At 32.1% G+C, this 25,449-nt stretch overlaps 1 protein-coding gene across 1 annotated transcript in view; it reads left to right on the top strand.

Annotated features, from left to right (window-relative positions):
* The window catches only part of LOC111634668 (regulatory-associated protein of mTOR-like), an 85,051-nt gene that overhangs the window by 16,016 nt on the left and 43,586 nt on the right, over window positions 1–25,449 (top strand). The window contains exons 4-6 of the mRNA XM_023379502.1: window positions 3,606–3,686; window positions 17,220–17,366; window positions 23,633–23,805. Coding sequence (XP_023235270.1) covers window positions 3,606–3,686; window positions 17,220–17,366; window positions 23,633–23,805 — 401 coding nt within the window. The remainder of the gene's footprint in view (window positions 1–3,605; window positions 3,687–17,219; window positions 17,367–23,632; window positions 23,806–25,449) is intronic.

The raw sequence follows: 25,449 nt of genomic DNA, 5'->3' as shown, positions 1-25,449 counted from the left end.
AGACCAATTGGTATTCATTATTTTACGTCATTTCTTCTTGTGTTTGTTCTGTGAGGTGTTTGTTATCCAAACATAAAATCTTTCACGAAGGTGTTTGTTATCCAAATTGTTCATTAACCAATCACTCACTGTGTATTAAATTGTTTAGTAATGGTAAGTGTATTGTTTATATATCATTAAAAAATGCAATATGTGTAAAAATGACATTTGTTAAAAGATATTAAGTTTTGCTATATAAAATATCTAAAAATATTAAAGTTTTTATATATAAGAATCTGAAAAACTCTACTAATTTTGTATTCATTATTTTTGATATTTAATAAAAACTGCTAAAAATCTGATTTCATTAATTAAACTTGACTATTTTAAAATAGAATACAGTAATACCTCAACTTACGCTACCCTGACTTACGCAAACCCGGAGTTATGCGATTTTCAAACCTCGTCAATTTGTCTTTTGTTTGAGCGCCATGCAACTCTTGATTACTCACTCCCCTCACCCTATTGTTCAGCTTACTTGTGCGGAATCGACGCATAGCTACAATTTATTTTGTGTTATTTATTTCTGTGTTTGTTATATCTACGGAGACTTGAGAGACTATTATGTCATCCAAACAAGTAGAACTGATTCTTCTGCAACAAACAAGAAAAGAAAAACTTTATCTTTGGAATGTAAAGTTAACATTATTAAAGACTTCGATACAAAAATGAAAATTTGTGAATTGGCAAAGAAGTTTGATCTACCGGAATTGATGGTCAGAACAATTATAAAAGGTAAAGAAAAAATTTTTGAAGCTGTGAAAAATGCTCATTCATTAGATTCAAGCATCATTCATAAATGTCATGGTAATATAACTGAGATGGAAACAATGTTAAAATTATAATGTGATAATCAAGTAAATGTGAAAAATTGTCCTGTTGATCAGAACACAGTGTGCTCTCAAGCTAAGCTGATTTTTGAGAGATTGAAAGAGGATGCTGGAAAGGTGGCTAAAGATGAAGACTTTAAAGCTAGTAATGGTTGGTTCAGCCGATTCAAAAGTTGCTGTAATTGGCATAACATTGTAGAAAGTGGAGAGGCAGCAAGTGCTGATAAACAGGCTGTGTCTTACTATCCAGAGAAATTCAAAGCTATGATAGATGAAGGTGGCTATACCAACCAAACCATATTCAACGTAAATAAGACTGGCCTGTTCTGGAAGAAGATGCCTGAAAGAACTTTTATTGTGCGTGAAGAGGAAACCTTTCCAGGTTTTAAGGCTGCCAAAGATCGATTGACAGTGATGGTTGGCATGAATGTAGCTGGTGATTGAAGTTAAAACCTCTCTTAGTTTATTGCTCGGAAAATCCAAGAGTATTGAAAAATAAATCTAAAGCTGGCTTGCCTGTGATTTGGAAGTCTAATCGTAAAGCTTGGGTGGCAGTTTTCCTTCTTGAGGACTGGTTTGGTCATCACTTCATATTTGAAGTTGAACTTTATTGCCAATCTAAACAAATTCCATTTAAAGTGATGCTAATAATTGACAACACACCAGGTCATCCCCTACAACTTTAACTAATTTTGACCCACGTGTGAAAGTTGTATTTTTGCCACCAAATACAACCAGCTTGCTTTGACCAATGGATCAGGGAGTCATCAAAACATTCAAAGCTTATTACATGAGATGAATGTTTGCACATATGCATTAAGCTATGTGACAAACAATGAGCTCTCTGTTAAAGATTTTTGGAAACAATTCAATGTTTTATATGCAGTGAGAATCATTGGACAATCTTGGAATGAAGCTTCACAAAAACCTTTAAATGGCATCTGGAAAAAACTCTCCTTTTTTTCACCACTGAAACTCAGGCTGATGAAATTGGTAATGTGATTGAAGAAGTTGTTGATCTTGCCGGGCAAATAAATTTAGAAGTAGATAGTGATGATGTTCAAGATCTGCTGTATTCCCACAATCAGGAGCTGGCAATCGATGAGCTCATAGAAATGCGTGAGTAAGAGGAAGACGTTGAAGAACTTGATTCTTTAGACCCAGTACAATCAGAAAATCGAATGACAGTTGGAAACTTGACAGAAGATCTCGGTTCAATTGAAAAGGGGTTACAAATTTTTGAAAATATAGACTCCAACGAAGAGTGCATTTCTTCTACAAAACGAGAAATAAAAAAAAATTATTAACATGCTACAAGGAAATTTTGCGGGGGAAAAAATTTTTGAGCCATCAGACGAATTTGTTAGATTTTATGAAGCCTTCTACGTCAAAATAACTTCGGTTTACAATTTTAATAATATAATTTGTTATACNTGACAGTGATGGTTGGCATGAATGTAGCTGGTGATTGAAGTTAAAACCTCTCTTAGTTTATTGCTCGGAAAATCCAAGAGTATTGAAAAATAAATCTAAAGCTGGCTTGCCTGTGATTTGGAAGTCTAATCGTAAAGCTTGGGTGGCAGTTTTCCTTCTTGAGGACTGGTTTGGTCATCACTTCATATTTGAAGTTGAACTTTATTGCCAATCTAAACAAATTCCATTTAAAGTGATGCTAATAATTGACAACACACCAGGTCATCCCCTACAACTTTAACTAATTTTGACCCACGTGTGAAAGTTGTATTTTTGCCACCAAATACAACCAGCTTGCTTTGACCAATGGATCAGGGAGTCATCAAAACATTCAAAGCTTATTACATGAGATGAATGTTTGCACATATGCATTAAGCTATGTGACAAACAATGAGCTCTCTGTTAAAGATTTTTGGAAACAATTCAATGTTTTATATGCAGTGAGAATCATTGGACAATCTTGGAATGAAGCTTCACAAAAACCTTTAAATGGCATCTGGAAAAAACTCTCCTTTTTTTCACCACTGAAACTCAGGCTGATGAAATTGGTAATGTGATTGAAGAAGTTGTTGATCTTGCCGGGCAAATAAATTTAGAAGTAGATAGTGATGATGTTCAAGATCTGCTGTATTCCCACAATCAGGAGCTGGCAATCGATGAGCTCATAGAAATGCGTGAGTAAGAGGAAGACGTTGAAGAACTTGATTCTTTAGACCCAGTACAATCAGAAAATCGAATGACAGTTGGAAACTTGACAGAAGATCTCGGTTCAATTGAAAAGGGGTTACAAATTTTTGAAAATATAGACTCCAACGAAGAGTGCATTTCTTCTACAAAACGAGAAATAAAAAAAAATTATTAACATGCTACAAGGAAATTTTGCGGGGGAAAAAATTTTTGAGCCATCAGACGAATTTGTTAGATTTTATGAAGCCTTCTACGTCAAAATAACTTCGGTTTACAATTTTAATAATATAATTTGTTATACATATGTATTATCTAAGATTTTATTAAACATTTTTTTCTAAATTATTGTTTTTTTTTTAGTCTCTGGCTGCAATTAAAAATAATTTGTATGTATTTATATGCGAAATTTTACCCTGAATTATGCGAATTCGACTTAGGCGGTTATCACTCGGTTCCACCTATCGCATAAGTTCGGGGTATTACTGTATTGTAAATAATTAAAATATTGTATAGTATTTTATTTATTTTATAAATATAGTAACAAATTTATAATTTATTTATATATTTATTTTTTAGGATGAAAGAGTCTTGTTTCATTATAATGGACATGGGGTTCCCAAACCAACTGCTAATGGTGAAATATGGGTATTCAATAGAGTAAGAAATTTATTTGTTTATATTTAAATAACTTATTTTAATAAAATATGCAATAAATAATTTAATAAGTTAGTATTATGAAATTTTAAAGACTTTATTATTAAATTAATTTAGAAGGAGCAAAAATTATTGTGATGACATCACAATGTCATGCTGCAATTTTTAACCATATTTTTAATTTATTTAATTTAAAATATATGATCTGGATCTCAAATTATTAGTGTCTTGCTCCTGTACATCATGCTTTTCTTGATAACAGTCATGCCAGTCATCTGTGTAACTCCATTCTGTGGAAAATTTGTTAATTGAAATCATGTGACTTCTGGTCTATACTGTAAGTTCATATATACAGTGGTACTTCAGGATACGAACGTCCCAGCATACGAAATTTTCAGGATACGACACGAAATTCGAATATATTTTTGCTCCACGATACGAACAAAAACTCACCATATGACATTACATTAGTTCGCAGCGCCATTTTTTATTCACTACTGTTCATCGGTCTCAGTCCGAGTGTTTGCTTCGTCATGGATCTTTCTCAATAAAGGAAATCCTGAGGTATTATCAGAAAGTGACTGATTTTATTGAAAAGAAACATCCCGAAAAGGTTCACACTGGCCGTATTGCTGCTCAGAGTAATGACATTTGCCTAAGTCATTTTAGAAACATTTTAAAAAGTAGGCAAAGCCAAACCTCTTTGGATAGATATTTTACCAAGCGACTCTATCCAGTAAAAGTGCTGGTGGAAGTGAAGGAAAGAAAACAAAAATCAGTAAATAAAAATTTTTAAAAACTATAAATATATAAAACAACAATAATGTTTTAAAAATATTTTTTAAGTTATTTTTAAGTTACTGTTACATTATGTTATGTAAGTTAAGTTTTAGTATCATTTCCCTTCTCCCTCTCTTCCGCCACCAGTTTGCACCTCCACGTTATCTATCCTCAAAGGTAAAGTGCAAATAAAACTACATTTTTTTTTTTTATCAATTATTATTCTATTATGGTTATTTATACATTTACAACTACAAAATGCATTTTTCAGTGTATTCCTTACTAAAGGGTTTTTTTTTAAATGTACTACTTAGCTTTAATTTGAGTGTGTTTTTCATGTTGGAACGAATTATTTGGTTTTACGTGTAATCGTATGGGGAAAAATGATTCACCTTACAACATTTTCATGATACGATCTCAGTTTCGGAACGGATTAATTTTGTATCCTGAGGTACCACTGTAGTTAATTGGAGCCTCCTGTCCCTAAGCTTTCCATATCTGGTCTTGACTTTTATCTATCTAACATTGTTATCAAGATTAAGGAAGGACAGACAGATGGCAATGGGAATTTATAGGTCTATAATTTTTTCAAATTGAGCCCTATAATGAGTTTCCAAAATGAGTTTATTAACATATTGACTGCAATTGTATAATAGACATTTCTCAAAGATGTATTTTTTATTTTTAAATAATAATTGTTTAAATTTCATTTAATAATTATTACATAATGATGTATATTCATATTTTTAAGATAGGATGCACTATCACATTCTCTGCATATATTATAGATATAAAATGTTCATCACAATGACACACAAACTTAATTATATTTATTTATGTTTTAATTAAAATAATGAAGTTATATTTTTTTAATATAAATAATTTCGTGTTACTTATGATATAATTTTAAATATAAGATTAAACAATCTGGATGATGAATTGGAGTATTCAACATTGTTGAAGTAAAATCAGAATGATATTTCCAAAGAATACTTCATTCATCATATTTTGAGGATTTATTTCACTCTTATTTATTATAATATGAACCAGAACCAATCATAATGTAAGTTTTAAAAAAAAATGGAAACATGCAAAACAAAACATTTTCACATAAGTCATTTTTTCAACATGAAATGCTATAACGATTACTTACCGATGCTAACAGTAAACAAACTTTTTTAATTTATTAATGCACAGAGTATATACAATGCAGTATGCATATTATCTGATCAGTATATTTAATCCTCTTATTGTATTTGTTGCGATGAATCTATTATTGGATTGTTTGGAAAGTAATTTTGTTTTTTTTTTACCACTAGATGGATTAGTCGTATTTTTTCTGCCATTTTCATTGTAAACCGTATTATCATTATATATTTTGACAGCTAGCAAGTCAAATTAAAATACTTCTTCTGAGTCAATTGTATTTAAAAACTTAAAGTATATTGAAAATAAACGTATGTACAGTTACAATTAAAGTTCACATATAAGAATTACAAACATTAGATATTAACAAAGTTCGAAGTAATCATCCACTGCTACAGGTCTGTCGGAAAAGCACCTTGCGACGCACAAATTCAAAGTCTACAACAACACAACAAGATGAGACAATCTCCTAAACAGCTTAGGCGAGCTAAGGTCAGCGTGAGTTCACTTCCAATGTCCGAAGTAAAACTAAACTTCCCGCCAGAACTTCACTGCTTTTATAGGATTGAAGCTACATTGAACTCCACCAATCAGCATTTATCAGCTGTATAAGACGTCCGCCGATCGTCCGATGTTTCTTAACCAATCAGCGGTCGAGTCTTCAAAATGTTCTGATCGCCGTTTCCATGGCGATAACGGTCGTTCACGAAAAAGGCGGAAAAACCGCGCGCTAGACGATTTTTATTCCCGACACCTCCACGGCCGAGGATCAAACTGAGCTTACTTAAGCCTGTTTGATTCCCTTCACAACACCAAACAATCTTACAAAAATCGTCCGATGTCGGACTGACCCACACATCCGGAACATCCGGGAATTTTACCCATCTACGCACAGAGATGCCTTTATAACCGATGCCTAATAACCGCTTTCGTAAAGCTAGCGCAATCCGGAATGGGGTAAACCGTTTCGGGATCCACCCTCCAGCAAGCGTCCAGATGTTTTTCTTCTTCGGTCTACTACCGAACATCGAGTTGTAATCCAATGGCACGTCATCCAGCTCGGTCCGTGCCGCTGTCGGGGGAAGCGGTGAAATTCCCCGTATTTTTCTGTCCCCTCGTCCGCGATCGTGCAGCTGTCGCGGGGACGGAGTTTGGTCCAGTTCACCGAATTTCCCGTCGGAAGAAAATATCATTCCTACATCGAAAGTTCGCTTCCGATATCCCCTGATACTACCTGTACGGTCCCGTTTAGTTCTCCCGTCTTCAAACCTTATATGGTAGCTTCCTTTACGTCCCCACTTTCCTAACATATCGGGCCATTCCCACCGGACATTCAATTTGTCATCCGGGGAAGACTTTTCCACGAGATCCGTATCCCCGATGTTATATCCCTTTTGCCGTGCTTCCAACTTGTAAGGCATTGCATACTCTTTTCGTTTCACGGCCGTGTGTTTACTTGCAATATCGGGAATCGCTTTGATCGGATCTATCTCTACATTCTTTACTTCTAACATACGGGTCATTCCACGCGTCAATCCTGCAGTGAAATCAGTCCCCTGATCGTAACAAATCGGTTCGGGAAAACCCGTCCGTGTAAAGAATTGCAAAAACACCGAACCAGCGACCATCGCTGACAGCGATCTCATCCCTTCCACTTCCGACAAGCGGATGCCTAAGCTGATTATGCAAACCGCGTATCGATGACCGTTAGATGACGAGGGATCAAACGATTCAATCTTGCCTATGTTACCCACTTGAAACAGGGTTGAGGACCGAGTAAGTGGTGTAGCTGGGATCCTATCCAGGACTAAATCAGGTGCACTTACTTGGCACCTACGACTATTCCGGCAGTACTTCCGGATATCGGTCGCCATTCCCGGCCAATAGAAGCCCTCGCGCATGCGACTTGCCGATTTCCGACTGCCTAACTGTTCACCGCACGGAGCTTTGTGTACTAAATCTAGCACTTCCGCTCTCCGATCTTGGGGAACAACTATCTGCTTAATGGGCCTGCCGAACCAACTATCTTGCCAATATAGTATTCCGTTCTCTACAGTTAACCCATCTTTCTTATTCTCAGCGGCCTCCCACAATCGGGAAAGCGACTCGTCCCAGACTTGAGCGTCTCGTAATTCCGTTTCTATCTCGTTTTCGGTGTTATTTTCACTACACCCCGCCCCTGAGAAAGGTTCCAGTTCCTTTCCATGATGGTTTCCGTTCCCATCTACCTTTGAGCCCTTTATATGTCTTTCTCCCTTCTCCTGGAGTTTCTCCTTTCGGTCTAATAACATCCGGTGATCCCCTTCTGATACTAGAGCGTCCGTGGGTTGGTGTAACTTGTCTGTTACGACACGAGTCACCATCGCCGGCTCACACGATACTGTGAGGTCTTCCTCCCACAGCCCTACCGGGATCATTACCGAATCAATCCGGTGACCGAAGGATCTGCCCTGTTGGGTTTCACCCTCCGTTTCCGTCGCCAATCCGATGACCGAAGGATCCGACTCGTTAGCCTTGTCCCTTCGTTTCCGCCACCGATCCGGTGACCGAAGGATACAACCCATTGGACTTCCCCCTTCGTTTCCGTCACCAATCGGGTGATCGAAGGGTCCAGCTCGTTGGACTTCTTCCTTCGTTTCCGCCACCAATGATTCCCTTATGACCGAAATCTCATCCCCAGAATCGACTATAACCGAAAGACATTTCCTGTCGCCTACCGGCTTGATTCTTTTAGGCGCCTCCTTGACCTTTGGTCGGTCACACGCCGTTACCCTCGCTACCGGAAGTTCGTCTTTTTGGGATGTCTTGTTCGTAGTTACTACCCGTGCCCGTTTGGACTCATTGGATGCCTTCCGCTTAGGACAAGCTCTCCTCCAATGCCCAGCCCTGCCACAGGCACTACAACTAGCCTTGGGGGTCCGTTCGATAGAACTCTGTGTCGAGGGAATGGGGTTTCCTCGTCATTCCTCTCTGAAAGTCCTGTCGCTCTCTAACCTCCTCGCTGTTACCAGCCAACCTACTACCTGACACCGCCCCAAACTTCTCTGTGACCTTAGCTACTTCCGCCGTCTTGCCCCATCCCTGGGAACCTGAGTCGGCTAATTCCTTCTTGACTACCTGACCCGCCAAGCTACGCGCCTCAAAAAGCCATCTATCTTGCTCTAATAGGCGTTTTGAGCGTTAAAGCCGTAACTTAAGGTCTTCGATTTTGTCCTGTGATTCGCCTTCTGGCACGCCCGCCTTTACCTTACGAGTGTAATCGCCACAAACTGCTCTACCGAGATCGCCCTCTGCTTCTCGAGTCTCCTTCATTAATTTTTTTCGCTCCAAATCGATTTCTGCCAACCTAGCCTTGGCCTTAGATTCTACTTTCGCCAACCTGGCCTTGGATTCCGCCAACCTGGCCTTGGATTCTGCTGCGCTCCTTTTGGCCTCAGCGAGTTTAACCCGTAGTCTCATCAATTCGAGCTCGTTTTCCGGGACGCCTTTTTCCCGCCCCATCTGTGTCTGCCTGTCTCGGACATCGAACATCCCCGGATCATCGTCTTCCCAATCTTTTGCCCTAAACCTCCGCGATTCCACGCGTTTGGGCATGGAATCTGTATTATGGTATGGCATGGTAGCGAATAAAATAAAGTTTTACTTTATTTTATTCGCTACCACTGCGGTAGCGAATAAAATAAAGTTTTACCTGGGTCAATGATTGCTGGTGTTGTTCGGTTCCTTTTCGTCGCAGATCAGCCTTTCCGATCCTTGGTAGTTCGAAGTACGTAATCCTGTCGTAATCCTGTGTAATCCTGTCGAAAACTGCGCCAGTCAAATTAAAATACTTCTTCTGAGTCAATTGCATTTAAAAACTTAAAGTATATTGAAAATAAACGTATGTACAGTTACAATTAAAGTTCACATATAAGAATTACAAACATTAGATATTAACAAAGTTCAAAGTAATCATCCACTGCTACAGGTCCGTCAGAAAAGCACCTTGCGACACACAAATTCAAAGTCTACAACAACACAACAAGATGAGACAATCTCCTAAACAGCTTAGGCGAGCTAAGGTCAGCGTGAGTTCACTTCCAATGTCCAAAGTAAAACTAAACTTCCCGCCAGAACTTCACTGCTTTTATAGGATTGAAGCTACATTGAACTCCACCAATCAGCATTTATCAGCTGTATAAGACGTCCGCCGATCGTCCGATGTTTCTTAACCAATCAGCGGTCGAGTCTTCAAAATGTTCTGATCGCCGTTTCCATGGCGATAACGGTCGTTCGCGAAAAAGGCGGGAAAACCGCGTGCTAGACGATTTTTATTCCCGACATAGCATTTTAAGGCTTATTTGTAAAAAATTCTGTTTGATTTTCTTCAATTGTTTATTTTTGTGTCCCATCAAATATGGAAAATCGAAAGCAGCATTTTCGGCATATTTTGCTCTTTTGTTACTGAAAAGGTAAAAATGCTGTTCAAGCGAGAAAAAAATTGTGTGACATGTATAGAGAAGATGTATTGACAGAACGACAGTGCCAAAACTGGTTACAAAATTTCGTTTTGGCAATTTCAATATTGAAGATGCATCACGTTCTGGATGGCCAGTTGAAGCCAATGAAAACAAAATGAAGGTACTGATTGAAGCAAACTGCCAAATAACAACACGTGAAATCACTAAGAGATTAAATTTGTCAAATTGAACTGTTTATGATTACTTGAAACAAATTGGTTTTGTTTCAAAGCTTGATATATGGGTTCCACATGTTCTTAAAGAGAAATGCTCTATTTGGTGGGATATTAAAGAAATTTTTTGTTTTGGAACTTTTACCAGACAATTTAACAATTGATTCGAAAGTGTACTGCCATCGAGTAAACAAATTGAGTAATATCATCAAACAGGAAAGGTGGCCAGAATTTGATCAACAAAACAGGTGTAGTATTTTACCACAATAATGACAAATTTCACACAACTTTGGTAACTCTTTAGAAACTGTTATAACTTAGATGGACTTGCTATCACACCAACCATATTAGCCAGACCAAACACACTCAGATTATTACTTGTTTTGGTCTATACAATTTTTTTTAACTGTAAGACATTTACTTGAAATGACAATGTCAAAAATCACTTGGATCAGTTTTTTGTAAGCAATGATCAAAACTTATGAATGTGAAATCATGCTACTACCAGAAACGATGACAACAGATATTTGACCAAAATTGTCAATATATAATTCAATAAAATATTTATTTATCATAAAAATATTGTGTTTTTTTCCACAGAAAAAAAACAAAATTACTTTCTGAACAACCCAATAAAAGTTGAATGTATTCATGAATCTGATTAATGTTTCCTGAGCTATCTTCTGTTCACTTACAATATAATCTGAATTATCCATGTGTAGATTATCCATGCATTTTTATGTCTCTATAAAAATTTACATCAGGAATACAAATATTAGCATTAAAATAAAAAAGATCTGCATTGTTAACTTTTATTAAAGTGGTATATTGAGTGTCAGAACCACTTCCAGAACATCAAGGCATAAATTAAATGGCTTAAAAAGTATAATTAAATATGAAACTCAGCTTCTTTTAAAACACTTAATAAAACATTTAACATCTTTTATCACTAAAAATACTTTATTTAAACACGTTTTCAGCCTAATGGAATAGGCCATCTTCAGGTGAACTGGCATTCAAACGTATTTCAAAATTGTATTAATGGAATGTTCGATCATTACAAATTTAAAATTAAAATGAAAAATAAAACTAACAAATCAATTACCAAAAAATAAATATACTAAGTACATTGAAGCTATATAAAATAAATGATATTAATAAAATAAAAAGAAATAAAATAGATAAATAAAATAAATACATAAAAATTAAAAGTCTGTGGGTAGTTGTTGTTCTGCAAGAATTTTATTGAGAACATGACTTATAATCCTTCTTCCCTCAAAACCCATTGACTTAAGCAATTCTCCATGCAAGCCATCAATTCCAGGTGCCTTCCTATTCTTCAATTTTTTCAAGGCTGCCTCAACTTCATCCTCCAGAAATTTAGGGGTTTCATCATCGTCATATTCCTCTTCCAGTTTACATTCCATGTTATCCTCTGTTTTATAAAGTTTTGTCAAATATTCATTCCATCTTACTAATTGCCTTTCCTTCTGCATTAAAATTTCTCCATTCTCATCCTTTATTGCCCCAATTTTCACTCTTNTGCTTTTCTGATTGTCTTTCCTTTATCGGCACCAGGACTTCCAGACGGCTTTAATCCAGGCACGTCATTTGAAGCACTCGTTTCCAGGAAATCCAGACCATGTCCGCAGCATCTCTCCCTGGTAGCATACTGCACAAGGACAGACCCAGGGGTCCCATCTGTACTTGTGCATATCTCATTTATACTTCGTTACATGTTCATCAAGTCTTGGAAAAAAGAAATAGAACATGGTGGTTTCCCGTTGCTGTCCAAGGGCAGATAGGGACTAAGAATTTGTATATTTTAATTTTTTTTTATGAAGAACTTCCATGCAGAACCTAATCCATCCACATCCCTTGCATTGATACAGCCATCCCTTAATTTATAGATTTCAATATTTTCATGTTGCAAAGACAATGATGGGGACCACATGGTCTTGAGAATAGTTGCTTCATTTCATTTAACCACAGAAGCTTCCACTTGTGCCATACTTGACAAAACCGTGTTACAGTGCCCTTTATTAATGTCATATTTGTGTTCTTTAAGCCTAGTCCTTCTTAATTCCTAGCTGTTGGTTTTCAAACGGAATTTTATACACGCCGGCTGTTTCTTCTTTCTTAAACTTAAGCTTGTCCTTGTCGTTTCTGAGAATACTATACAAATTAGGAGCTCTTTTGTAAACAATTTTGGAATGTTTTTTGCCTGAAACTTGCTTCATGATGTCCTTGATGTTTTTATTATATATAAACTTGGTGATTTTAACTGATCTGTTCGGGCTCTTAACCTTTTGCCTCTTTCATAACTTTTATGCTTCATAGTCACATATTGTGAAATAGGCCACCGTTGAATTGTTGAGATCCTGTAATTTTTGAAGTACCTGTTCTGGATTAGTGATGGTGTATGTATGTTTCTCTAGATTGCTTGTGATGTATTTGTTAAGTAGTCTCTCCATTTTAATAATGGGAGAAGTAGTTTTATCCTCTACCACACATAACTGTTGGCCACTTTTATGGGTTTTTGCGAATGCAAATATGTGAGGGAGTGTTGGTGCCATGACTCTCATTGCTGAGAGATTCAAAGTATTAGCGAGGAGAGTGTTGGAGATCTTCAACACCTTGGCAGATATTTTTTCAAGGAAACCACATGGTGCTATTGTGCATTCTGTGTCTGAGATATACTGTGTAATGGCATTGCAGTATGATACCTTTTTCATAAGCACAATGTGTTTTGATTTATCTGCCCTTAAGGCAACAATGTCATTGTCACTCAACCATTTTCTAGATGCCCTGATGGATGGCCATTCTGTCCTGGATGAAATATTGCCCTTCATATTGCATATTGTTATCAATGATTTCCATCTGAAATATTCCTTAATAGTTGATCCAGTTCTTCTATCATTTTTTTGACATCAGGTATTGTATTGAACGTACTAGACCAAGGTGGCAGAGAATAAGATGGCCCATGTTTGAAGACATTTAAGAGTGCCTCTGGTGGTTGAATATTATCTCAACATACCAGGCCATGTGGTCGTTGGTTGTCCACCCTCAGTTTTCCAAGAACTCGTAATCCATTTCAATTTGTTTTCATGTTTATCCTGAAGTTTCTTCTCAAGGGAGTTCTCCAATCGCGTAATTTTCACAAACCCAGTTTTTGAGATAAACTGTATTAAGTTTAAGGACTACGATACAGTGGTTCATGCATGGAAGTAACTGTATGAAAGATTTGAGCAAAGTCAATCAACCATATGAATTTGACATATTCAAAAATTTAAAATTGATTTTTCAAACATCATCATTCTAACATTCCAGTTTGGGAGTCAGTTTAGTTAAAAACCTGAGACAGACCTTGGTGAAGGCTGAAAACATTCGGAAGTTGCGTTAAAGTTCTGTTACTGGTTAAAAAGGTTTTGTTTGTATTTAATTACTCCTGTAATTTGAAAAGGAGACAGTTTTAATTATTTAAACTATTTTAAATATGAATTTAAAATTGGACTAATTAAATAAATAAATTTTGAAAAATGTAAGGTTAATATTTTATTTTATTAATTTAAATTTTATTTTTAAATTAAGAAAATTTAAAATAAAAATTAAAAAAGTATAACAAAAACCCAAAATTGTTGGTGTTTCCCTACAACAATTTTGGCTTTTTGTTATACTTTTTTAATAACTCAAGGGTTTTTATAATGTATTTTCAAGCTGAAGGTAATGTGTTTGCATCCCTAGCATTCAGGCATTGTTCTTTAATCTTGCTCTTGTATATATCTGTTTTTTCCATATTCATAGCAATGGTTGAAGAATGTACTGTTTTAATAATGTTTGCTTCATCCTACTTTACAACCAAACCTTCCTTTTGTGACATTTTGCTAAAATTGTATTAATATGGACTTTTTTCACATTATACTTATGTTCCTTGAGATATAAAAACCCTTGAGTTGTGTCCTCTACAATTTTATTTTTTTTTACTTTTCTTATATTTAATTTAATTTTTATTTTGTTAACTTTATACTTTTCATAATTTATTTATTTAATTAGTGCAATTTTAAATTTGTATTTAAAATAGTTTAAATGTAAAAATTTGTAACAGAATATTTTATTTTTGGAATGATTTTTTAAATTTAGTTCAAAACCTTAATATAGCATATGGTAATGAAATAACTAATGATCGCCTGAAAGATAGGGCTAGAATTTGGCTAATTAAATGATTATAAAGCATTTTGACAATAGAGTAAGATTATATCTAAAGTTAATATACCTCTGGAAGTGAAGACTTGCTTAGGGTCTGGGTGCACCAGGCAAGTGCACCGCACGGCAAGTTGATGTTGTGGGTTCAAACCTCGCCCCAGGTTAGTTCTTTTATTCCAGAAGGTTCTAAATTTATTTAATAAATTATAAAAATTATAATTATTAATTTAACCGAGAGGTGGCGCCTAACACCTCCTTTTAGTGTCAAATTGCTTTATAATAATCATTTAATTAGCCAAATTCTAGCCAGTTCTTTCAGGTGATTGTTGGTTATTTCATTATATACTCATTGGGCTATAAGATGTTTATTATTTATATATACATACCTTGCTTCTAGTAATTTGTTGAAAACATTTGTTATATAAATAATTTTCTCTCTGTGAACCTCAGGTGTTGTAATTGGACTGCATACTGTATACCTGTTTGGTCTAGGATTGCCAGATAGAAAAGGAAGTATAAATCACCAAAGTTAAACACAAAAGTTGCCAGAAATTACAATTTTTTAAATTTAATTTAAAAAAAAAAAATTATTTTTCTTCTTTTTACTAATAAGTATTTTGTATAGTTTTCTCATGGTTTTGTTACTAGTGTTTCACTTAGTATGTTCTGTAGTTGTTTCAGATGCCAAGTAGAGAGATGTTCCACATACAGAGGAAGGGACATGTTATAAATAATAGGGCTTCATCCAGTGCAAAGGAAATGGGTACCACTTAAAGAGGTGTTCCATATGAGAGGTTTCACTATATTTCTTAACACTTTTCTCTCCATTGTCCTAATGTTCACTACAGGTAGCCCTCGGTTTATGCCGGCTCAATTTACGCTGATTCACAATAATGCTGCTGCACAATTTGCCATTTTGTGGTGTAATTCCTCGATTTTATCTATGCCAGACTGATTTTCATTTTAGTGTTGATGTATTTACTGAGTTGCGACATTGTACATTCGTTAAAACAAAGATTTTTATTGAATATATTTATTTTTTCTGTTTAATATTATTGGGTATGTATACATGTGCATTAAATTAATATTAAAATACTAAATGTTTAGATACCCACGAGTCAAGTTATTAAACTTAATAGTCCAATAAATGACATCTGAATCCATAGCACCAATGAATGTATCCCGTATCAGTTCATTCAGGAAAACACCTTACGACACAGTAGTGCTTCTGGCGATCGCAAACTATTGTTAGTGAGAAAAATCTGTTTCGCCCTGATGGATGGCCATTCTGTCCTGGATGAAATATTGCCCTTCATATTGCATATTGTTATCAATGATTTCCATCTGAAATATTCCTTAATAGTTGATCCAGTTCTTCTATCATTTTTTTGACATCAGGTATTGTATTGAACGTACTAGACCAAGGTGGCAGAGAATAAGATGGCCCATGTTTGAAGACATTTAAGAGTGCCTCTGGTGGTTGAATATTATCTCAACATACCAGGCCATGTGGTCGTTGGTTGTCCACCCTCAGTTTTCCAAGAACTCGTAATCCATTTCAATNATTTTTTGAAAAAAACATTTCACTTTATTTTATGATAAAATACATTTTAAAAATTAAATTTATATGTATTTTGTATTATATTATATTAATAAACAAAATTATTTGCTTATTTTTCACTTATGTAGAACCTAACATTATACCTCATTGTAAATATGGGTTCATTTTATGCCAGTTTTTGTAGGAATGGAACTGCGGCGTAAACCAAGGGTTACCTGTACTGTGATTTCTACAATAAGATTGGTAATGTGGAATAATACATTTTATAATCTACAATGATGAGGTGGCTGCCTTACTTCCTTGTTTCATGCACAAAGTTATAGTATTAGGAACAGACTGTAGATGCAAGTACCTGTACCTAGATACTCTCCAGCATCATTCCAAGCATTATTTAACCTATTTCTTTACTATTCCCTCAATCATGGCATTTCACCTATAGACTTCACAAATCTGATGACAAAGGTCCATAAGTTCCTCATTTCTTGCATACAAAAACAGGATAACAGATTATTTTAAAGTTAGCAGATGACTGATTTGTTTTGAATGTATTGCATTAAAAACACAAAAATACATAAGCATGATTTAATATTTTTTGATTTATATTTATTATATTTTGATTTTTTGATATATTTTGATTTATATGAGGGCAGTTAGCATAAATGCATAAAATCACACTGCATTGTATGTGAAAACTTTAATTTCTATTACTTGTTGCCAAACTGTTATAAATAAAATTTTAATTTATAATATAAATATTACATTATATTGTAAAAAAAACACATCTTCAGAATTTTTTAAGATTTATATATTAAAAAAATATCAATATACATCTATTTTATATAAACAATTCAAACCAAAAATCCAAATTATAAACCAGATAAACAATCTAGGAATGTTTTGTCCAAAATAAAGTAACTTTTATTGTCAAGCATTATGAAAAGATATATTCATTCTTTGTTAATCATAAAATTAATGAAGAATATATGATGTGAAATGATGCATTTATTATACTCATGTTAATTGTATATAAATGGAACAATTGTTATTTTAATTCACATATTAGAAAATTATTTTGTCAAAATTTAAAAATGTTTATCTTATTTAATATTTAATAAATTCAATAAAATTATATAATATATTAACTTTTTTCATGATAGAAATTTTTATTTTTCAGACATATACACAATACATTCCTTTATCTATATATGATTTACAACAATGGATGGGAGAACCATCCATTTATGTATATGATTGTTCTTGTGCAGGCCTTATTGTAGAATCCTTTAATCAATTTGCAATTCAGCATGAAAGAGAATATGAGGTAATACTATTACTTAATTTTTCCTACTATAGTCATAACTGAGAATCTGGTTAAAATTAATTATTGTAATATTGATATAAAATTACAATCAAAATAAATGTAATTATTTCATTTTAATATTTTTGTTCAATAATTTTTATATTATTTAAGTCATTTTACTATGAAAGGTAATTCTCAAATCTGAAATTTTATCCACATCTATATATATAACCCATTCAACAGGTGTCCGTCCGTCCCGTAACCGTTTGATAACCGACACTAGAGGCGCCCCTATCGTGTGTTATATTTCAAACATTCAAATTAAATTAACAATTTTAATTATTATTTAAATTAACAATATAAATTATTATTATTCATTTGGCCAATAAATTATTATTTGGTCAATATAACAATATAAATAATTCAGTATATTTGTAATAGGAATTTATTATTGTCACGGAATGCCTGTAATGTTCACTAGGGGGCGAATAACGAAAAACCGGATAGATTTGAACCGCTACGATAAAACGATAAGTGAAATAGTTAAGCTAATATTTTAATATAATAATAGAAACCTTTCATGGCACGACCAAAGAAATACGCCACTGTGGGGGAACGTAAAGCTGCCACTGCTGCGAGACAAAGGGAGAGACGTGCGCAGGAAACATTACAGAGAATAGCACAATCAACACGTGGAGGCTTGCAGAATGAAACTCATGAGCTCAGATCTGCAATGTTGCACAGGCAGGCAGAAGCAAAACGACACAGAAGACAAAATGTCACAACAAGGCAAATTGATTCCAAATAATTATACTTTTTTTTCCCAACAATGTTGTGTATACAGAAGTTTTATGATGGGATAAATGATGGAATACAGAACACAGCTAAAGAATATCTTCAGTCTGTAATACAGAAATACTATTTGCTGTGTATTGATCTGTTAACATTACTTTTTAACATGAACATTTGTATATATTTATACTTGATTTTTTAATCATATTAATTCTATTTATTTGAACAATTTTGAGTAAAGAATAGATTCACTTTCTCATGTACAAATACTGTTGGCTGTTTGTGTATTGATATTTTAAGTTTAGTTTCTAAGATGAAGAATTGTATACATTTAAACATTAAGCGCATCACAAACTTTTAAACATTAAGCGCACACAACTTTCATATATTAAGTGCATTAAACATGCCTCAGAAATTTGTAATGCTGCTGGAACGCCCACTAGGGGGCGTCCCGGGCTACTAGTAGATAATGATCAAGTTATTTATGATAAATTCAGAGCTTGGGGTTTTGTAAGAGTGAAAAACACATTACAACAATTTTACATAGGTTAATTTTTAAGTTGTTTTAAACATAAGCTTTTAAAGATACTCATGTCTTGAATAAAGAATATTTGGATTGTGAAAATAAACATTCCCATCAAACCCAATACATAGCAATAATTAGATTGTGATTGAAAATTTTGTATATGCAGTACAAAAATAATTTGTGAAATACCATGACGGCTGGGCAAGCAAGAGTTCAGTGGGAGCCGAAATGAAGGTTTTGCAAAATGCATGGGAGCCGCAGTTCTGTACTGCGATTTTATTATATAATGTAAATATAATATAAAACAAATATTGAATTTTTTAATAAACATATTTTCACAAAATTGTGGAAATAAAATTGTAAAAATAATAATAAAAAGCATAAATTAACACTTTCAGCAAGATCCGCATGTAACTCAAAAAGAGCCACATTTGCCCATGTCTGTACTATAATAATAATTATATATGAAATAAAACATAATGTGCTCAAACATGAATCCTGTTGGATCCCACAGTTCAGAGAAAAATAGTCTATTTTTATTTTATATGTATGCAAGAAGAAAATTATTTTACCAATTCAAAAATACAGGATGCATATCAGATTAATTTGTAAGAATGTCTAACAGAATGTTTAACAAAACCAAATCCAATGCTTGTGAAATGTCTATATAAATGGCAGAAGATGAATGCTTATTTTCCATATTTTTTAAATTTTGTGGATTATTAAAATTTTTTATTAATATTTAAAAAAATATAAAAAATTAAAAAAAAATTTTTTGTTTCTATAAGATTCGTTTTTGTAGATTGGTGAGAAAAGCCACAATATTGAGCAAGGTTTAATCTACAAGCAGAATAGGATATATAAAATGCAACAAACACTTTTCAAATACTTTAAACAATGCCAGAAAGATAGAGATGGGCCTATAAGATTTAGTCATCTTTTGATATTGTGTGTATTGTAGATGAATATTACTGAACAGTAATATAACTCCTATTTAGAATTAAGGCAAATATATAATACAGCAGCAACAAAATTTTATCTCAGCAATTTTTTATAAACAAGGTTCCTATTCATCTGGAAAGTCAGGGATTTTCATTACTTGTTTGGAAAGTCACGGAAAGTTAGGAAATTTTTCAAAAGTTGTCAAAAAGTCAGGGAATTTATCACCTTGGCTGCCTTCTTGATTTTGTTTGCTGACAATGCAGCTGACCAAGTGTAGCCATTTGCAGGTGGCAAGAAGTAATGTGGTGCAATACAACCTACAGCAGGGGTACAGAATGTTTTCAGGACCCAAAATTTCTTTCAAACATTCACAAAACTTCCCCAGAAATTATTGCACACAAAATAAAACTAAAATACTATATATAAACCAAATAATTATTAATACATGGTTTAGAAAGTTTAAATTAAATCATGTAATTAAATAGGCCTACCATACAATTTACCATGCAACACTAAACTGATAAGTTAACAAAAATATTTTAGATTAAAAGAACACTTTAATTTAAGCATGTGTCATCGTCATAAGATGCATATACAATTATAACAGTTATAAGTTATAACTTGGAAGCTAATAATGCCATATTTCACGAGGAAACTTTTGTTATAATGTAATTTTATTTGAAACAAACAAAATTAGTTACAAAAATGTCCACTAAGATGGTAAATGACACTGCAACATTGTCTGGTTACACAACAGCATGCTCAATATACTGGCCTCTGTTGTTGATAACATTAAAATGTGATTGACTTTGCTGATCTGAACCCTTGCAACTTCTAGCTGTGGGAATATCTCACAAGGTTCTGTCTATCATGAGCACATATCCAACTTAGTGGATCTCAGAACTAGCATTACACAGCATATCCATAGCATATCAAATGAAACTCTGTATGTTGTGGTTAAACACATGATTTGATGATTTCAGCATGTTTTTGACAACAAAGGCCAGCATATTGAGCTTGTATGTTTTGTAATCACACAATGTACTATACTGTTTGTATCACAAGTTCTGAGACAGTTTGAGTTATACACTATGGTGTTTTAGTGCCATTTACCACCCTAGAGGACATTTCTGTAACTAACTATTTTTTGTTTCAAATAAAATTCCATCATCACAGAAATCTCTGTGAGAAATATGATATAATTCTGCCAATTAGTTCAAAGTTAAGTCTTTTTGAAATGTGAACTTTAGTTATGAATACCCAATATTTTCTGAAATTTTAAAATTTAAATCTTGCTAATTTTTTGCTTTAGTTGAATAAACAAAAGTTTTATATATATATATATATAAAGATATGAACCATAAATTAATAATTATGAATAAAATTATTAGCTACAAATTATACAAAGTGGCTATTTATACATACAGTATGTATATGCAATTGACTATTTATACATATGATATATATACTCAATTGGCTATTTAGTAGAATTGAACCAGAAGAACCTGAAGAACAAATTTGGTCTAATAATGAGCCCTGTTCAAATCAATCAAATAAAAACTTAAAATTCAAAACTAAAATTAAATCCAAAGGATGTCCAAAGAGAAAGACTAAGCAGACCACTTTTTACAAAAAAAAAAAATTAAAATACAGAATAAAAAATATATTTATTTTACTTTATTGATATACCTACCAATCTACTTTAAATTTCATTACCTGTATTTCACTGATTTAATGATATTTCATAGTTTATTGATTACTTTATTGAACAACATTGTAACTGAACTTTAATAAATAAAACTATAATTATTTATAATTGTGTAGTTATTATCAAAATATTAATTGTAATAACAGCGCATACAGTAAGTATCTGGCTGGAACATAGGAACATACAGTCAGTATGTATAAATAGCTAATTGTGTGTACATATCATACATATAAATGGCCAATTGCATATACGTACTGTATGTATAAACAACCACATCCCAAATTATAAGATTTCTTTTCCTTTTGTCTTTATTATTACTCAGAATTAAATTATCTCTTAATTTTCTATCCGCAACTAATTTGTTTTATTGTCAGATTATATAATAATGTATTTTCTAAAAATAAAACAAAGTACTTCAGAAAACAAAATCAATTTATTATCTAGAAATGTTTTCATTCTTTAAATTAAAAGACAGTTTTAGCTCAACACTGAACAAATATATAACTTGTTATCAAAATGCATCAGATTGAACAGGTTTAAAAGCTTACATAATTCCAAATTTCAATATATTAAAATTTTATGTATAAAATTTACAAGATTAGTAGTACTAAAGTAAATATATATTAATACAAAAAAAGAAAGAGTGTTTCAGTTGTATTTCATCATTCTTGTTTTTGAATGCTAGTGCTGAAAATCAAGAAAATTTTTGTCTGTAAGATTATAGATAGATAGCAAAAGTTTTTACTCTAATGATAGTGATTATTTATTAATTTGCAAGATATATCTTTCAAATTTTAATTTAACTCTGTAGGATAATTGATCTTAATTTTTGTAGGTTTTTGTTTAGCCTTATACTCTAGGAATGCAACTCTCATATACTGTAACTCAGTCTCAATAGTATCTAATTATGATTTTCTAAATTAGTGCATCAACCTTTTTAGCGTTTTGACCTCTTTCCAATAGTAAATTTAATTTACCAACTCCTTTCTATATTAATATGATACAAAATAAAAATAAATTACAAACAGGATGAATAAGAAATCAAATAAGGATTAACAAGAATTTTTTTATTAAATATAAATCAAAGCTCAAATTTTATGCTGTATCTTAATAAAATATTAAGATATATTATTGTTATATATTATTATTCTAATTATATTTCTAATTATCATAAACATAAATTTATATACTGATTCCTTACCTCATCCAACCCCAGATAAATTGACTGACAACTTTATGGTTTCTAAAAGTGTTAGCAACCACATTGTGAGAATCTTTGTTTTAAATAATAATTACATGTCTAATATATAAGTTTAAAAAATAAATAGATGTTATTTAGCATTATTGATAGTGCAAATTTTATTCTTTTCATGAACAGCTAAAACTTATTGGATTAATTTCTATGATGATAAATTATTTTTAAACTAACATATTTTCAAAAATATATATTACATTATATATCAAGAAAACAACTTTATATTAATATTAGAGATTATTAGATTTAAACCAAAGTTTTTGAAAACCTTTTTATATAATAATAAAACCAGAAAACAGGAAGTTATAATGGCAACTTGATATATTAATATTGTTTTTATTAAAGTTGATATTCTGTAGCTAATAAATTTTTAAAATATAAAATTTTTAATTGAAACTTAAACTATTGTAACTTTATATAATGAAAATCTGATTAAATTTAAGTTTTTTTTATTGATAATATGATTAAAACAAATACAGAAACCTAATAAACAATTAAGCTCATATTTTAAAAATACAATTTTTATTTTTAAACACATTTACATATATCAAAATGACATTGTCATCCTAACAGAGAATAATGTAAATAAATATTTATTTATTATCTAAAGAATGCTACAAATTACCGGCATTTGTATTAACAGTCAAACATGATTCTTTCATTTAGTTATAGGTGTAATATACCCAAATGTATTGTGATATTGTGATGAGTTACTTTTCACTCATTCACTTGTCTTACTGCTTTCTTTGCTCTTTGAATGCATTAAATCATGTCTGATTGTTGTTCATTTTTCTTCAAATGTAAATAACATGAGATCATTTTTAAAAAACTAACCCTACACAATTACATTGTTAATAAACATTTTACAACTTTTTGTTTGTTTATTTTCGTCTAAAGTTTTTATGAAGCTGATTTTTTTTATAACATTTGTTGAAGTGAAATGATGATGATTTGGTTTATACAGTTACATAAACTAAATTAGATGCTTTAATTAAATTTAATGATTTTAACAATAAATTCTTACAAGTTTTCTTAATACAAGTATGCATTTTTTTAAATTTTAGTTAGCTGTTGCTAATAGCAAAGGACAGTATCAAGGTCCTCCTTTACCTTCTTACAAAAATTGTGTTCAGTTAGCTGCTTGTGGTCCACAGCAGATTTTACCAATGAATCCAGATTTACCTGCTGATTTATTTACATCTTGTTTAACTACTCCTATAAAAGTTGCTCTGCAGTGGTAAGAAAATTAAAATTTCTTTAAATAAGATTTTATATTTAACATAATAATGATTTTATAAATACAAAATATTCTACAGAAACCTCAAATATATCCTTATAAATGCAAAACAGATTTATTTAGCATTAAAATTAGATCTTAAACTTTAATAGATTGTTATGTAACATTAATCATAGTATCAGCTGAATCAGAATTTATTTTTATATACAGAGTGATCCATTTTAATCATTTCACTGGAATAACTTGAAAAATATGCATTCTACAAAAAAATCATTAAACCAAAAATTATAGACTTTGAAGGGCCACAAGACATGGCTATTGGTTTCATCATAGGTGGTACTATAATCAGTGAAAAAATAGGGTCTGCTTCATTTTCTTACATGGGAATCCCCATTTTTTTATTGCATATTATAATCTATCATCAAAAACAAACAAAATTTATTTAAATATTTTTTCAAAAAGATGTCCTTATTAGAAGTTGTGTGTATTTAAACTGTATGCAACTGTGCACTGCATGCATAAACATCTGTAAATATCTGTGTTCATTGAGAAAAAAACAGAAAGATGCTATAAAATCATTAGGAAATTGTTATTATTTGGTGAAATCATTCTTTTTTTTTTTCCAAACTTTAAACCTGGCGCAGACCTCAGGAGGAAGTCAAAAATGTTTGTATTTTGTTATGCTACTGGAAGGACTTGGGGTTTTTTTTTTTTTTTTTGTAGTGCATTCTGTGTTACAGAACAGTTTTAGATGAAAGTTTGTTTAAATAAAGATTTAAAACTTGGCCAACTGTATTTACATTTTAAAAAATATCACAAATATACAAAAATAATTCTCTGGTAATTTTGCCAAAATTACAGTATAATAAATATTTTTTTTATTTTTTTAAAATGTAAATACTGTCAGCCAAGTTTTTAATTTTTATTTAAATGTATTGTATTATGATTTTGGCAAAATTACCATAGGACACTGTTTCCAACTTGCATTGTATTGTGGAGGTGGAGCCTCCAATAAAAGGTCATCTCCATATGTGAAAATTGTTTTGGACTGTCACTGGTGTGTTAAAATGACAGAAAAGAAAAACGAATTTTTTTGTATATATGTGATATTTTTATATTTTTTTTAAATTTTGTTTGTTTTTGATGCAGAATCATTAAAAAATGGTGGTTTCATTTTAAGGAAATGAAGTTGACTCCATTTTCATCAATTGTACTGCCATCCATGATGAAACTGATAATTCCATCTTGTGGCTCCGTTGAGGTTTAACATTTTTGATTCCACAATTTTTTTGTAGAATGTGTATTTTTTGAGTTATTCCATTGGATTAATTAAAATGGACCACCCTGTATATGTTTTTTTTTTCTTTTAAAATTTCTATCATGATAATCTATATACAGTTTGTGGGCTGTCTATTTGAGTTTGATTTATTTAGAAGGAAAGAAAAACATATGATGATGTAGAAGTTGAGCTAAATATTTTGTAGAATTCTGAATGATACTTCTGTTATATTTAATAAATATATATTGTAATATTTAAATAAATTTTTAAATTTAAATTTTAGAAAATATTTGAAATATTTAATATTTAGGAATAATTGTTGTTTACAAACATTTAAAATTTTAATTAGTAAGTTATGGAATTTT

This window comes from Centruroides sculpturatus, unplaced genomic scaffold (genome assembly GCF_000671375.1).
Source record: "Centruroides sculpturatus isolate CEXI.00-Female unplaced genomic scaffold, Cexi_2.0 scaffold921, whole genome shotgun sequence".
In the NCBI taxonomy this organism is placed as follows: Eukaryota; Metazoa; Arthropoda; class Arachnida; order Scorpiones; family Buthidae; genus Centruroides; species Centruroides sculpturatus.
This window is presented reverse-complemented; position numbering and strand designations above follow the sequence as displayed.